The following is a 13354-nucleotide window of genomic DNA, read 5'->3' on the forward strand; positions in this document are numbered from 1 at the left end:
TTACTAATTCTTCTGGCAATAAGTGATGGGCCAGAAATGAGGAAGTAATGCAAGCCTATTGACATTGAGAGCGGACTTTGACTTCCTTTATCTTACAAAAGCTTTAATTTCTGTTTTAGCTACATTTACAAGCTATAAGTACTCGAAGGCTACTAGAAGCAGACTGTGTCAAACACTGCAATCAGCTCTGAATGTGCCTGTTATAAAGCCTGAACAGCTAGGTAGATACAGTGTGCGCCTCAAAGCCTGCCACTGTGTTTTCCTCATTTGTGACTGCCACGTGACTTAATCTGATTATAAATCAATTTATAAAATCTGATCCTGAGGGGACGTAGTATGTATTGCCAGCTTTACTCAAACATGCTACAACAAGCGTTTTTCCCCTTGCTCAGATAGGTATCTGCCAAAACAATGACTAATACATATTTCATGCATTCACATTGACACTGAGTCTGTGTACACATTACCCTTTACCCTGCCTCCAGTGTGCTCCCATCCCTGCATTTTCAATCCATGTACACGCAGCATTGCCCTCGGAGCACAGACATCTTGCAGTTTCTCCTGAAATACTGCTTTTTAATGTGCTTTCTGTTAGGATATTTCCGTTCCACCTTAAAAAGGGGACAGGCTGTTGTGAGTCACAACCTGCGTATTTCCTGTTCACAGGAAGTTTATGTTTTGTCTTTGTTTTCGTTTCTCTCTCTGTGCCTGAACATGCAAGCAGGCAGTCATGTTTTTTCCTTTGTTCTGACCAACGCTGAATAAAGTTATAAATAATGCTCTCCTTAGTGCATCTTTCGCTGAACGAATTCTGCTGATAGAGCGTGCATCAGCTCTGGAATGTGGCAAGCTATTTCTGGAGCTCGTGTCGCTAATTGCTGATACTGTATCTACGGGAGATCGATGGATCGTCCGGAGGCGACGTGGAGTCATGATGGGCTTTATCTCCCTGGCAGTATCCCAACACTTTCCCCCAGGCCAGCTTCAAACAGACTTCATAACTTCATGAGTTTACTCTACGTGCAGTAAATCCAAAGTGTGTATAGTCGAAACACTAAATAAACACCTGCGTGCCTATACAAAGGATGTGAAGTTTATTTCCAGGGGCAGAGACAGGCTGGACAGCTTCAGTACACAGCAAGCTGTGTGGATGTGTACAGTGGACTGCAAATTTGTTTTGAAACACAACGAGAAAAAGTGACCTTGCAATGTTTTAAAGTGGTCATTTGCACACAGCCCACAATCTGCCTGGCTGGCCTGGCTTGTTAGCCTAAGCCGAGACCATGGATTTCCATGTTTGGTACAGTTTAATCAAACTTTTACTAAATCCAGGATTGATGGGTGATTTGCACCCAGAGACTCTGGCCCCTAAAACTTATGACAATACTTTAGTAAGCAAACAAGGTAATTAAATGAACTTGTAGTTAGCAATCCTAGGCACATTTTTCTGGGAGCAAGACATTTTGTATTTCATCCTGGACAGGGCAGCCTTTTTCAACCTGGTGCCCTCCAGATGTTTTATGCTGAAGCCGGTGGAAGTGCCTGGGTGATGCTGTTAGATGGTAACTATCCTCACAGACCCTCCAAGTGTCCCTATTTTCCAGGGATGTTCCTGATTTAGAGAAGCCGTCCCGGTTTCTGATTTGATCCCAGAATGTCCCGCTTTTCTTTGGGACATCCCTATTTTCATTGGAGAAATGTTAGACGGTTGGAGTTATCTGACCTCCGAGCCATCTGAAGGCAATCCTGCATAGGGAAGGTTTTTAAAAAATGTTTAAAGTTTTATTCTGTTTCTATACAGTATATGTTGGAAGCTGCCCAGAGTGGCTAGGCCAACCCAGTAAGATGTATGGGGTATAAATAGAAAATTATCCATATGGAATGGGCCGTCCCTATTTTCATCGGAGAAATGTTGGAGGGTATGTCTTCATTGGTCAGGGGTCCCTTTACCTTTAAGGAAAAGCAGGACATTCCGGGATCAAATCAGAAACCGGGACGGCTTCTGTAAATCTAAGACTGTCCCTGGAAAATAAGGACACTTGGAGGCACTGAGCTTTCCGTTTCTCATAGAAACAATGCCAAATCGGCTTGTTGTAGGAAAAGAGAGAGGGAAAATTCCATTGCCTGACAAGCTGAGAAAGAAAAAACAACAACAACAAACTCTCACCCCTGCAATGTAATAAAACAACATGACTGAGTTTATACATGGGTGGGGCCTGCATGAAAATAAAGTAAATTGGCAGTTCGTCTCAAAGGAATCGGCAGTAAAAAACGCAGAAGGTGTGTAGCTCCATTCATGTTCCGAGTTCTTGTCGTTGTTTAGTCGTTTAGTCGTGTCCGACTCTTTGTGACACCATGGACCAGAGCATGCCAGGCACTCCTGTCTTCCACTGCCTCCCGCAGTTTGGTCAAACTCATGCTGGTAGCTTCAAGAACACTGTCCAACCATCTCGTCCTCTGTCATCCCCTTCTCCTTGTGCCCTCAATCTTTCCCAGCATCAGGGTCTTTTCCAGGGAGTCTTCTCTTCTCATGAGGTAGCCAAAGTATTGGAGCCTCAGCTTCAGGATCTGTCCTTCCAGTGAGCACTCAGGGCTGATTTCCTTAAGAATGGATATGTTTGATCTTCTTGCAGTCCATGGGACTCTCAAGAGTCTCCTCCAGCACCATAATTCAAAAGCATCTAAAGTGTGCCAAATGTGGCAGCTGCTTGGCATTCACAGGGAATCGTCAGAAGCATCTCCTTCTTTTGACACTAGATGTTGCTGTTGGGCTCAGGTGCTTTTGGGTCCGTCGCACAAGAAGCAGTTTTACAACAGGTGTGGATTGGCTAGGGCAGGTCTAACACTCTAGCTCTGACATTAGCCTCCATAAAAACTTAAATCCATCTTGAGGAAAGTCTTTTCTCAGTTGCCTGGGATTAGTATAACAAGTTGTAGACAGCAAAGGAAGAGAAATATATAGTGAAGGAATGGCTTTTCTTTGGAAAGAAATCCTGATGGAAACATTCCTGGGTACGTAATATTTCCAGCCTATGCTGAATACTTAAAAGCTCTGAGATAATAATTGTAAGCGGCTTTTTAATTATTGTTGTTTTAAAAGCATTTCTTAGTTCGATTTGACACTCCTCCCATTTGATTTCAGAGTTTAAAAGTGTTGCTATGTTGACAAATTGCTCTGCTGTTGTTGTTTTTTAAAGGGAATATTTCCAGAGCAAATATCCTACGTTCCAGGTTAGGGGGAAAAACACATCTGCTTCGATTAATATTTTCAATCTAAATTGCTAATGAATAAGACTTGGAGAATTGGCTCTCCAAAAAAGTAGCAGTATAGTTGCTGCTGGATGAATGATTTCTTGTTTAGTGTAATTGAAAATTTACCTGTAAGACTGGGATCTCTAACTAGTGTTTGTGTGTTGCAGGAGGTGAAGGTTATAAAAGAATAGCAGTATAAATTTGGAGACAAAGTCAGGCTCACAACTACACATAATGGCTCAGGGCTTATCCACACTTGTTGCAGGGGGTGAAGGTCTTTCTAAGCATTGTATTTAAAGCTCTGTGTTTCAGAGTAAGGTAAAGGTAAAGGGACCCCTGACCATCAGGTCCAGTCGTGGCTGACTCTGGGGTTGCGGCGCTCATCTTGCTTTATTGGCTGAGGGAGCCGGCGTACAGCTTCCGGGTCATGTGGCCAGGATGACTAAGCCACTTCTGGCGAACCAGAGCAGCGCACAGAAATGCTGTTTACCTTCCCGCTGGAGCGGTACCTATTTATCTACTTGCATTTTGACGTGCTTTCGAACTGCTAGGTTAGCAGGAGCAGGGACTGAGCAACGGGAGCTCACCCCGTCACGGGGATTCGAACCGCCGACCTTCTGATCAGCAAGTCCTAGGCTCTGTGGTTTAACCCACAGTGCCACCCGCATCCCATGTTTCAGAGTACCCTCCCTTTTTTTGCTTCAGAACTTGCCCCATTAAACCCCACTCTTTAAAGCTCAATCAGAGCACATGCGGAAAACGTTGATTTGACATTTGCTCTGATTCAGCTTTAAAGAGCAGGTATTCATGGGGAAAGCTCAGGGCAAAGAAACCAAAAAGACAAAACCCACTCAGATATGGAGCATTCAAATATAGACCTCTGCCTGGAAAGAGTAGGGCAAAGGGTAAGCGTGATGATAGACTGAGCTGTTTAAACCCAGATTTGACCCAATCACATAATAAGTGAGCACAATTTTAAAAGCAAAAAGTGTAGGTGGATGAGGGATAAATTGACTTGGTGGCTTATATTCCCGGATAACTCGCCCTCCACTAGGCTCACATTATATTATTGGAGACCATATGAGGTCTTTTATTGCCTTAGCAACATGTTGCAGCATACACCTACAGAAATAAAGTCTGGAAGGGCCCTAATTTTCTATATTACCTGGGAACACCTAGGTTTAAAAGATGAGTGTACCACCACCCTGTGTTCTCTATGCCTCTGACAAACAGCTGAGAATTTTCAGCTGAGTTAACTAAACAGGAAGCATCCATGAGCCACAACTGTTCTTTGGGATCGAATGCAGGATTTGTGATTGTGCTACCTGCTTTCAGGGTCTGCTTGCTTCCAGTATGGTCTGCCTGAATACTTGCAAATGAAATAGCTATTACAAAGTACACACATACACCAAACATACATCTCCACTGCTTGTCATACAAAATAAAGCAAAACCTATAATGTTGCCCTTGTACTTCTCAGGAAACGTGGTAGCACTATATTTTTTTCTGTTCCTATCATGTAACTCCCAGGGATACATTTATTTCTCAGTTCATAGCATGATTTGCTCTTGAGAATGATCAAGGTTAGATTGTCTTCCTATCAGTATGGAGCGGCTTTGTTTGCCTAGGCACAACCGAATATTTTTTTTTCCATATTGAGTGTTGTGAACTGTAATGGTGAATTATACTGCAGTCCTATACACAATTACCTGGGTGTAGGTTCTGGTGAACTCAGTGGGATAGGTGTATCTGTTAATTTCAGTTTTTCACAGTATCTTATTTTTCCAATATTAATCGCAGCTCTCCATGTCTGTTTGAGATTTTTTTTAGTCCTAACGAAAATTCATCTGCATCCTTGTGCAAATTTCTCCTAATACAGTGGTACCTTGGTTCTCAAATGGCTTGGCTCCCGAACAAATTGGCTCCTGAATGCTGCAAACCTGTAAGTAAGGGTTCCGGTTTGCAAACTTTTTTTTGGAAGCTGAACGTCTGACACGGTTTCCACTTGAGTGCAGGAAGCTCCTGCAGCCAATTGGAAGCAGCGCCTTGGTTTTCAAACTCCCAGAATGGATTAAGTTCGAGAACCAAGGTACCACTGTACAGACATTTTTGCAAAGAATTTTCCCCTGATACAGTGCATTTGTGTTGGATGCTTGTTACCTTAGAAGCTCTGAGGACTAAATCCTATTGAATTCAGGTAAATGGGATTAGGATTTTAGCCTAAAGCTTCAAACGCAGGTTGTGGATAGCTCAGTTGGTTAGAGCATTGTGCTGATATAACGCCATGGTGGCTGGTTTGACCCCTGCTTTACAGAGGGCTAAAATAGATGATTCTTGGGGTCCTTTTCCAACTCTACAATTCCAGGATTCTATGACATATAATCACATTTCTTATGGAGAATGTGTTCTAATGGTTTTGGGTTCCAATACAGGGACATTATCTATGGAGTGAAGGCTCTTTTTTCCTCAATCTTGGGTGGGCATGGTTTAAAATGTCTGTCAGTGGATGCCATGATCCTTGAATGCCAATGAATCTCAGCTCCTTGCATGTCCAGCAGAAGATGGGGAGTCAAAGAAGTCTTTCATTCCCTCTCTTCCCTGAAGTAGTTAAGCACTTGGACTACCAAAACATTCTGCCAGGCTTACTGTCTTCTTCTGAGTCAGGTGCCAGGACAATGCAGCTTCTGAAGCCAATGGAGACTGCCTGCTTTGGCACCATGTCACGATCATCTCCTTCAAGGACCCTTGAGGTACAGCTGCTCAAGTTGCACCTGTGTGTAAGATTTCAGAGACACCCAGACAGATTTTAAAATTACTTCTTAAGTTCAGGGCTTCAGTTTTAAAAATTAATATTCACCCTCTTTTTTTTATTATTAAAGATTTTCTTGTTTTACAAAAGTATGTGTGATGTCTCTCGTATTTTTTCCATGTAACATTTTTACAAATCCGTTTCATTTGTTGAGACATTAGGGGGAGAGAAAAAAGGGGTGGGGGTGGGGAAGATGGGTGGGGGTGGGGTCAGGTGGCGATGTTTCTATTATGCTTAATGTATGTAGGGTTTGATGTCAGCGTTGCTTGTGCTGTTCACTTGTGTTCCTTTGGTGGTGAGAGAGGTTGGGGTTGGCCTAGGGTGTGGTTGTTTGTTTGTGATTGGCTGTGGTGATCTTTGTTTTTGTGTGTGAGTGGGGTGGGTGGGTGTTTTGGATCAGGTTAGCCATATTGATTTGTATGCTGTTGGTGGATTATTGTCATTGTCTTGTTGGGCTGTGTAAGTGATAAAGGGGAGCCATACTGGGGTAAAGGCGTCTTCTTCTGTTTGTCCCCGTGTCACTTTTAGTTTATTGGTTAATTTTTCTAGTAGGGCTGTTTCCCATACTATTTGGTACCATTGGTCCATGCTTACTCCTGACAGGTCTCTCCAGTGTCTGGTTATGGTGTTTCTGGCTGCTGAAAGTAGGTGGGTTATGAGTGCTTTGTGGTGTAAATGGGCATTGTTGTCTTGGAAGATGTTTAGTAGGGCCAATGTCTAATACTTGCTTAGTTATTTTACATATTTCTCATGTGATATTCACCCTCTTTTGAGCAATGGGTCGACAACTCGGAATCAGCAAAGCACAATACCTCATGGCTGAATTTAATGTAGGAAATGCTGCTAGGCCCCAAGTGGGAAGGTGGTGGATATGAGCTGAAGAACATAGTTTAGGAACATAGTGGTATCATGATGGTGAATCTTTTCCCCCTCAATGAATGTCTACCATGGTCCTTTTGAAATAACCAAGGGTTGTCTATCAGCAGACTGCTGCTGTCATCCATGTGCTCGCTCTCCCTTATTTCAACAAACGGTATCACAATAAACTTTTAACGCAAAGAAAAGTGATTGATTTATTTTTTCTGTGACTGATTAACTCAGGTAGAATAGAGACCGGAGAAACTCTCCCACTGCTATGAAAGGCCAATACACCACCAGCAGAAAGAAATAATAGGTTTGTAATTTAATGTAACTTTCAGGTTTGGTACCCAGATTTGTTGCATGCCACCCCAATATCCAAGCGGTGGAAGATTCCAGGGGTTCCAGGCACTTACCCAGGGTCTGTATTTCCTTTTGGAATGAGACTGTGGTGTCTGTATGATATATGGTTTATTTACACATATATACAACCCAAACCCGTTGGGACGTGGGTGGCACTGTGGGTTAAACCACAGAGCCTAGGACTTGCCGATCAGAAGGTTGGCAGTTTGAATCCCCACGACGGGGTGAGCTCTCGTTGCTCGGTCCCTGCTCCTGCCAACCTGGCAGTTCAAAAGCACGTCAAAATGCATGTAGATAAATAGGTACTGCTCCGGTGGGAAGGTAAATGGTGTTTCCGTGTGCTGCTCTGGTTCACCAGAAGCGGCTTAGTCATGCTGGCCACATGACCCGAAAGCTGTACGCCGGCTCCCTCAGCCAACAAAGCAAGATGAGCACCGCAATCAGCCACAACTGGACCTAATGGTCAGGGGTCCCTTTACCTTTACAACCCAAACCTACGATGGAGGGGTTCACAGCATTAACATCCTAAAAGGGTCTTGTTTCTCCCCTAGCCACAACCTTGGATTCAGGCAGAAATCAGCCACGACTCTCTCCAGTTTGCTGCTTTTTTCTAAATCACATCATTGCAAAACTCTAATCTTAACCTTGCTTCATCCTTCTAATTTACTGTAAACTGGTGGAGGGGGCTCACCCATTTCCCCTCTCGCAAATAACCCCTTTCCTTTGTTTCCCTTAATGGCTCATCAGCTAGGCTATCACCTCAACAAAGGAAGCTAACCTGGCTTATATTTTAACATTTGCTGGAACCAGGGTTAGAAGGCTCCCCCACAAACTCATAACAGTATTTAGAAAATCAGATAAATTTTACTCTGCAATTTTCTCTTTTCTTTCAGGTTATGCTTCCTGGTCTCTTTATCATGCCCTTCCACCAATGATCTATTTTTTTCCTTTACAAACATTGGAACTTACTGGCTTAGAGGTTTTTGCTCTTGCTTTCCTCTCTCCGATGTTTCTGATGATTGGTCCACTTTGGAGGTTGGCCAACAAGAAGCACATTCTAGCCTTGCTAAGGCTGAGCATGATTGGTAAGTTCACTTTTGTAATTCTAAAGTGTCTTTGAAAAGCTTGGCAACAGCAAGGTGTCAGGCCGAACTTTTCAAACGATGTTGTTGTTTAGTCGTTTAGTTGTGTCCAACTCTTCGTGACCCCATGGACCAGAGCACACCAGGCATTCCTGTCTTTCACTTCCTCCCACAGTTTGGTCAAACTCATGCTGGTAGCTTTGAGAACACTATCCAACCATCTCGTCCTCTGTCGTCCCCTTCTCCTTGTGCCCTCCATCTTTCCCAACACCAGGCTCTTTTTCCAGGGAGTCTTCTCTTCTCATGAGGTGGCCAAAGTATTGGAGCCTCAGCTTCACGATCTGTCCTTCCAGTGAGCACTCAGGGCTGATTTCCTTAAGAATGGATACGTTTGATCTTCTTGCAGTCCATGGGACTCTCAAGAGTCTCCTCCAGCACCATAATTCAAAAGCATCAATTCTTCGGTGATCAGCCTTCTTTATGGTCCAGCTCTCACTTCAGTACATCACTACTGGGAAAACCATGGCTTTAACTATACGGACCTTTGTTGGCAAGGTGATATGTCTGCTTTTTAATATGTCTCTGCTCTTTTAATATGGTTTTTCAAACCATATTAGCATTTAAATGGCAAGATGGGCAATAATTTCATATAGACTTCCAAATTCATAGTTTATGTCTTTGAAAGAGGATTAGCTGAATTCCTGGAAGTAAAGCTATCAATGACTACTGTACATTTGCAGTCTTAACCAGGGTTAAGGCAATAAACCATAGTTAGTGCTAACCATGGATACTGCAAGAGGGGAGAGTTGTACCCACGTCCTGCTAAGAGGCTGCCCAAAGGCTTCTGGCTGCACAGGCAGATTCAGGGAAGTGCAACTGGTTCAGTCACACTGGGCGTGGAGTATTGGGGGCACCCCAGAGGGTGCTGCAACTATGATGTAGAATGGAAGCCTTCCAAATTTTGGTGTCACACAGGGCACCACTGAAATTTGAGGCCCAAGGTCCGCCACTGCTGGCTGGTTGATGGACTAGATCAGTGTTTCCCAACCTTGTGCCTCCAGCTGTTTTTGAACTACAACTCCCACCATCCCTGACTAGCAAGACCAGTGGCAAGGGATGATGGGAATTGTAGTCCAAAAACAGCTGGCGGCACAAGGTTGGGAAACACTGGACTAGATGAACCGTTGGCCTCATTCTGCAGGCTTTCCTCAGGTTCTTCATCAGTCACCACTGCCACCACTAAAACACAACTCAGATCTGAGCGGTTGCTAGCATTATGCCAAGGAAAGAACAGGAGAAACTGGAGGAAAGAGAATGTTGTTGTTGTTTAGTCATTTAGTCGTGTCCGACTCTTCGTGACCCCATGGACCAGAGCACGCCAGGCACTCCTGTCTTCCACTGCTTCCCGCAGTTTGGTCAAACTCATGCTGGTAGCTTCGACAACATTGTCCAACCATCTTGTCCTCTGTCGTCCCCTTCTCCTTGTGCCCTCCATCTTTCCCAACATCAGGGTCTTTTCCAGGGAGTCTTCTCTTCTCATCAGGTGGCCAAAGTACTGGAGCCTCAGCTTCAGGATCTGTCCTTCCAGTGAGCACTCAGGGCTGATTTCCTTAAGAATGGATCGGTTTGATCTTCTTGCAGTCCATGGGACTCTCAAGAGTCTCTTCCAGCACCATAATTCAAAAGCATCAATTCTTCGGCAAACAGCCTTCTAGGAAAGAGAATAGAGACAGTTAAAATTCAGCACATTTACTAAGGCATTCCACAGCTACCGGTGGGACTACTTTCAAGTATCAGGGTTTATCCTACTTTAAAGTTTCAGGGTGTGGGCCTGCGGAATAAATCTTACTGACAAACATGGGACCAGGCCAGTGTATCTATTGATTTAACGCCTTTCTATTCTGCCTCCCCATCATAAAGCTGTAATTGTCTGGTTTGGAATACAAATAATTCTCAGCTATGTTAAGAATGGAATGCCATTTCTTCTAAAGATTCTCCTTAAATTTGGAACGTAATATTAGATTATGCAAATGTAGTATCAGTGTTCGCATAGCTAGTTGCTTTTAGGCGTATGAACAAAAGTCATTTCATATGAACTTTTAATATCCCGGTGAAACACTAATTCTTTTCTGTGTTCAGATCACCTGACCTGTTGGGCCAACTCACATTACTCTTTCTAGCAAAAAATAAAAACACGCCATTGTTCTTCTTCTAAGCAAGTGTCTCCCAACTTACACAGGGGTTACATTCCCAGCTACTGTGTGTATATGTGAAATCACGTATAGTGGGGAACACCATCTAAAAAGCCTGTAAACACTCTCTAAACCTCTGGAAACCCTTTAAAAAAGTCAGCAGTGCTTACCAGACTGGCATGAATGGTCGCAATGGTGGCTCTCAGTTTTCCTCATCGCTGGAGGACAATATGGAAATGACGAAAAGGAGGATAGACTGGTACCCCAAAGTGCCTGGCTGTGATTCAGAGGTAGACCAGAGCAGCACCTACATTTCGGGGCCTCTGAAGCGCAAACTGTCATGGGCCCCCCCTTCACAACCAGCAGTGAGGTCTGGGTAACCACTGTTATCAGCACACCTTTACAACTTCATTGCTACTGTCTCTCAAACTTCGGGATGGTTGAAATATATACAACGAAACATTAATAAATTTGTGTTGGGTGACTCATAAGCATAGCTGTCAATGTTTCCCTTTTTTAAAAGGGAAATTCCCTTATTCCAAATACGATTCCTCGCAAGAAAAGGGAAAAGTTGACAGCTATGCTCATAAGGGATCTCCTAGAGTAGACCCAACATTTTTAAGCAATGTGAAGTAAAGTCGCTTCTGGGGCCCCTCCAGGATTAGGAGTCCTGAAGTTTAAACTTCATCGGTTTCATAGTAGATCCGCTCCTGCCCTAAAGTGCTTGGCTGTGGGTCAGATTTCACTTGCTGATGGTGCTCGTGCCATTTTTGCAGTATTCCTGCTCTTTTCGGGACATTTTTTGTTTTTGTTTTTCCCCCTTTCATGCCTTTTTGCAATTTAAATCGTTTTATTTAATTATTTCCCGGCACCGCGCATAAGTGGGGAGACACCTGTATCTAAAATTCTCTTATCTTCTTTAATAGGAATATTAAAGAAGGGAAGCTCTCTCAGATAACAGAGAAACTTTTCCCCGACTGCACACTGAGAAACTTTGTTCTTACCGGGTTAGTTCTGAATTGAGTCAAGAGAAATTTGCTAACCACTCATTTAGGAATTTACCCTCTCCCAGATTCACTAGTTTTCTACATGCAATGATAATAATAATAATAATAATAATAATAATAATAATAATAATAATATAGGGACTCTACTGCATGAGTTTGCTGAACATGGCCTTCAGCTCTTAGAGAATAGGACAATGAACATGTCTTTATTCAAGCTGAGGTAGAGCAGCCAATGGCATTATCAACCAACAACACTGTAACAACAGGATTTTGTGGGGGTTTACTGCTTTTGAGAAAGCATGCAAAAGATCAGGCAATGAAATTAGTAAGAGAGGGGGGAGAATTACATTTATTTGTTTAGGGCATCATCTAAGAACCTCTACGTTCACTGATTTCAAAGGGGGAGACAGTTGCATGCTTTATTCTCCCGTTGGAACAAATGGGTGTTAATAGTGCTGAACTGTAGCTATATTATACAATTTTTATTTTTATCTTTTTAATGTGTTTCTCATTACAGGGAGCATTCTTTCATACCACGCTCCAAATGCTTACCTTCGACTCTTCATCTTGGCCATGGGTGTTTCTTCATCGTTGGTAGTTCAGACAGTAACATGGTGGTCTGGCAATTCTTTACAAAGGTATTGTAAAAGAGGGCGCAAATCTTGCATTATAAGTAGCAAGCTGTCTTCTTTGACAGTAATCGAAAACCGTGAAAAAGCTTTAATCTTAAAGCAGATTTCTACTTAATACTACAGCTATTTTAGCTTATTTGTTTGCGCATTCCTTAAAAATATATATGTTTAAATGTTCTGCTTTTACAGATACTGCAGAATCTGGGGATTTATACTAGGAAAAATTCTTCTTCTTGTTCTTCGGATTTGCTATACATCGTTAAACCCAGTATGGAACTGTACAACTGCCAATGTTACTATAACTGTCCTAGGCTTCGTAGCAGTACTTGAGCGGACATATACAGGTGACAATTCAAAATGAAGCCATTCCTTTCTTTGTATATCCTCAGCAGAATTTTGGGGGTGGTATGTGTGGAAAAACATGACCATAAATATGAGCTACGACTGAGTGAGTGGGCGAATGGTAATCCTAATTTATCTCCCTGTTCAACTCCATCTCTAATTCCCCTTGCCTCTGTTTCACCTTCCTCTTTGTTCCTCAGGACTTTTGCCTTCTTCCGCTGTCTCATGGGCATCCAAACCTCCAACTTCCTCTATTATCAGGCCTGGCATCAGGAGGAAGCATCCTCAAGCAATTACTGGGGACTTGGGTATCACCTCTGATACCTGCCACAATTCCTCCCATGACCACCACTCCTTCTTCTTTATTCTTTGGTGATTCCTCTTAGCCAAGTAAAATTGTCTTCCATGAACACGATCTTAAGAGTGAGTCTGTAAGTGACTGTGGAGGCCAATTCTGGATCTACACATCCTTCTACCTTGGGAACATAGGTTTCTGGTGGGAGTTGATCACAGTGAGAGTTTGCCAAGTGTGCCTTCCTCTTAGCACGTTTCTCCCTTTCATCCTGAATTCGAGTGTCTTCAAAGTCCATGACACCTTTGGTAAAGGCTGTTCTCCAATTGGAGCGCTCGCAGGCCAGTGTTTCCCAGTTGTCGGTGTTTATACTATTAGAATTGCCATTAGAGAGTCTTTAAACCTCTTTTGTTGACCAATAACATTACGCTTTCCATTTTTAAGTTCGGAATAGAGTAGTTGCTTTGGAAGACTATAATTGGGCATCCACACATGACCAGTCCAATGCAGTTGATGTTGAAGAAT

At 43.1% G+C, this 13354-nt stretch overlaps 1 protein-coding gene across 3 annotated transcripts in view; it reads left to right on the forward strand.

The window, feature by feature from the left end:
• CWH43 (cell wall biogenesis 43 C-terminal homolog) overlaps positions 1-13354 on the forward strand; it is a 46934-nt gene that overhangs the window by 14652 nt on the left and 18928 nt on the right. For all 3 annotated transcript variants that reach the window (XR_013842136.1, XM_079989708.1, XM_079989707.1), the window contains 3 exons: positions 8176-8367; positions 12081-12201; positions 12385-12539. Coding sequence is in view for 2 of the 3 variants with exons in the window: in XM_079989708.1 (XP_079845834.1) it covers positions 8214-8367; positions 12081-12201; positions 12385-12539 (430 nt within the window). In the remaining variant the exon portion in view is untranslated. The remainder of the gene's footprint in view (positions 1-8175; positions 8368-12080; positions 12202-12384; positions 12540-13354) is intronic.

Source organism: Podarcis cretensis (genome assembly GCF_951804945.1).
Source record: "Podarcis cretensis genome assembly, chromosome: 9".
Taxonomy (NCBI): Eukaryota; Metazoa; Chordata; class Lepidosauria; order Squamata; family Lacertidae; genus Podarcis; species Podarcis cretensis.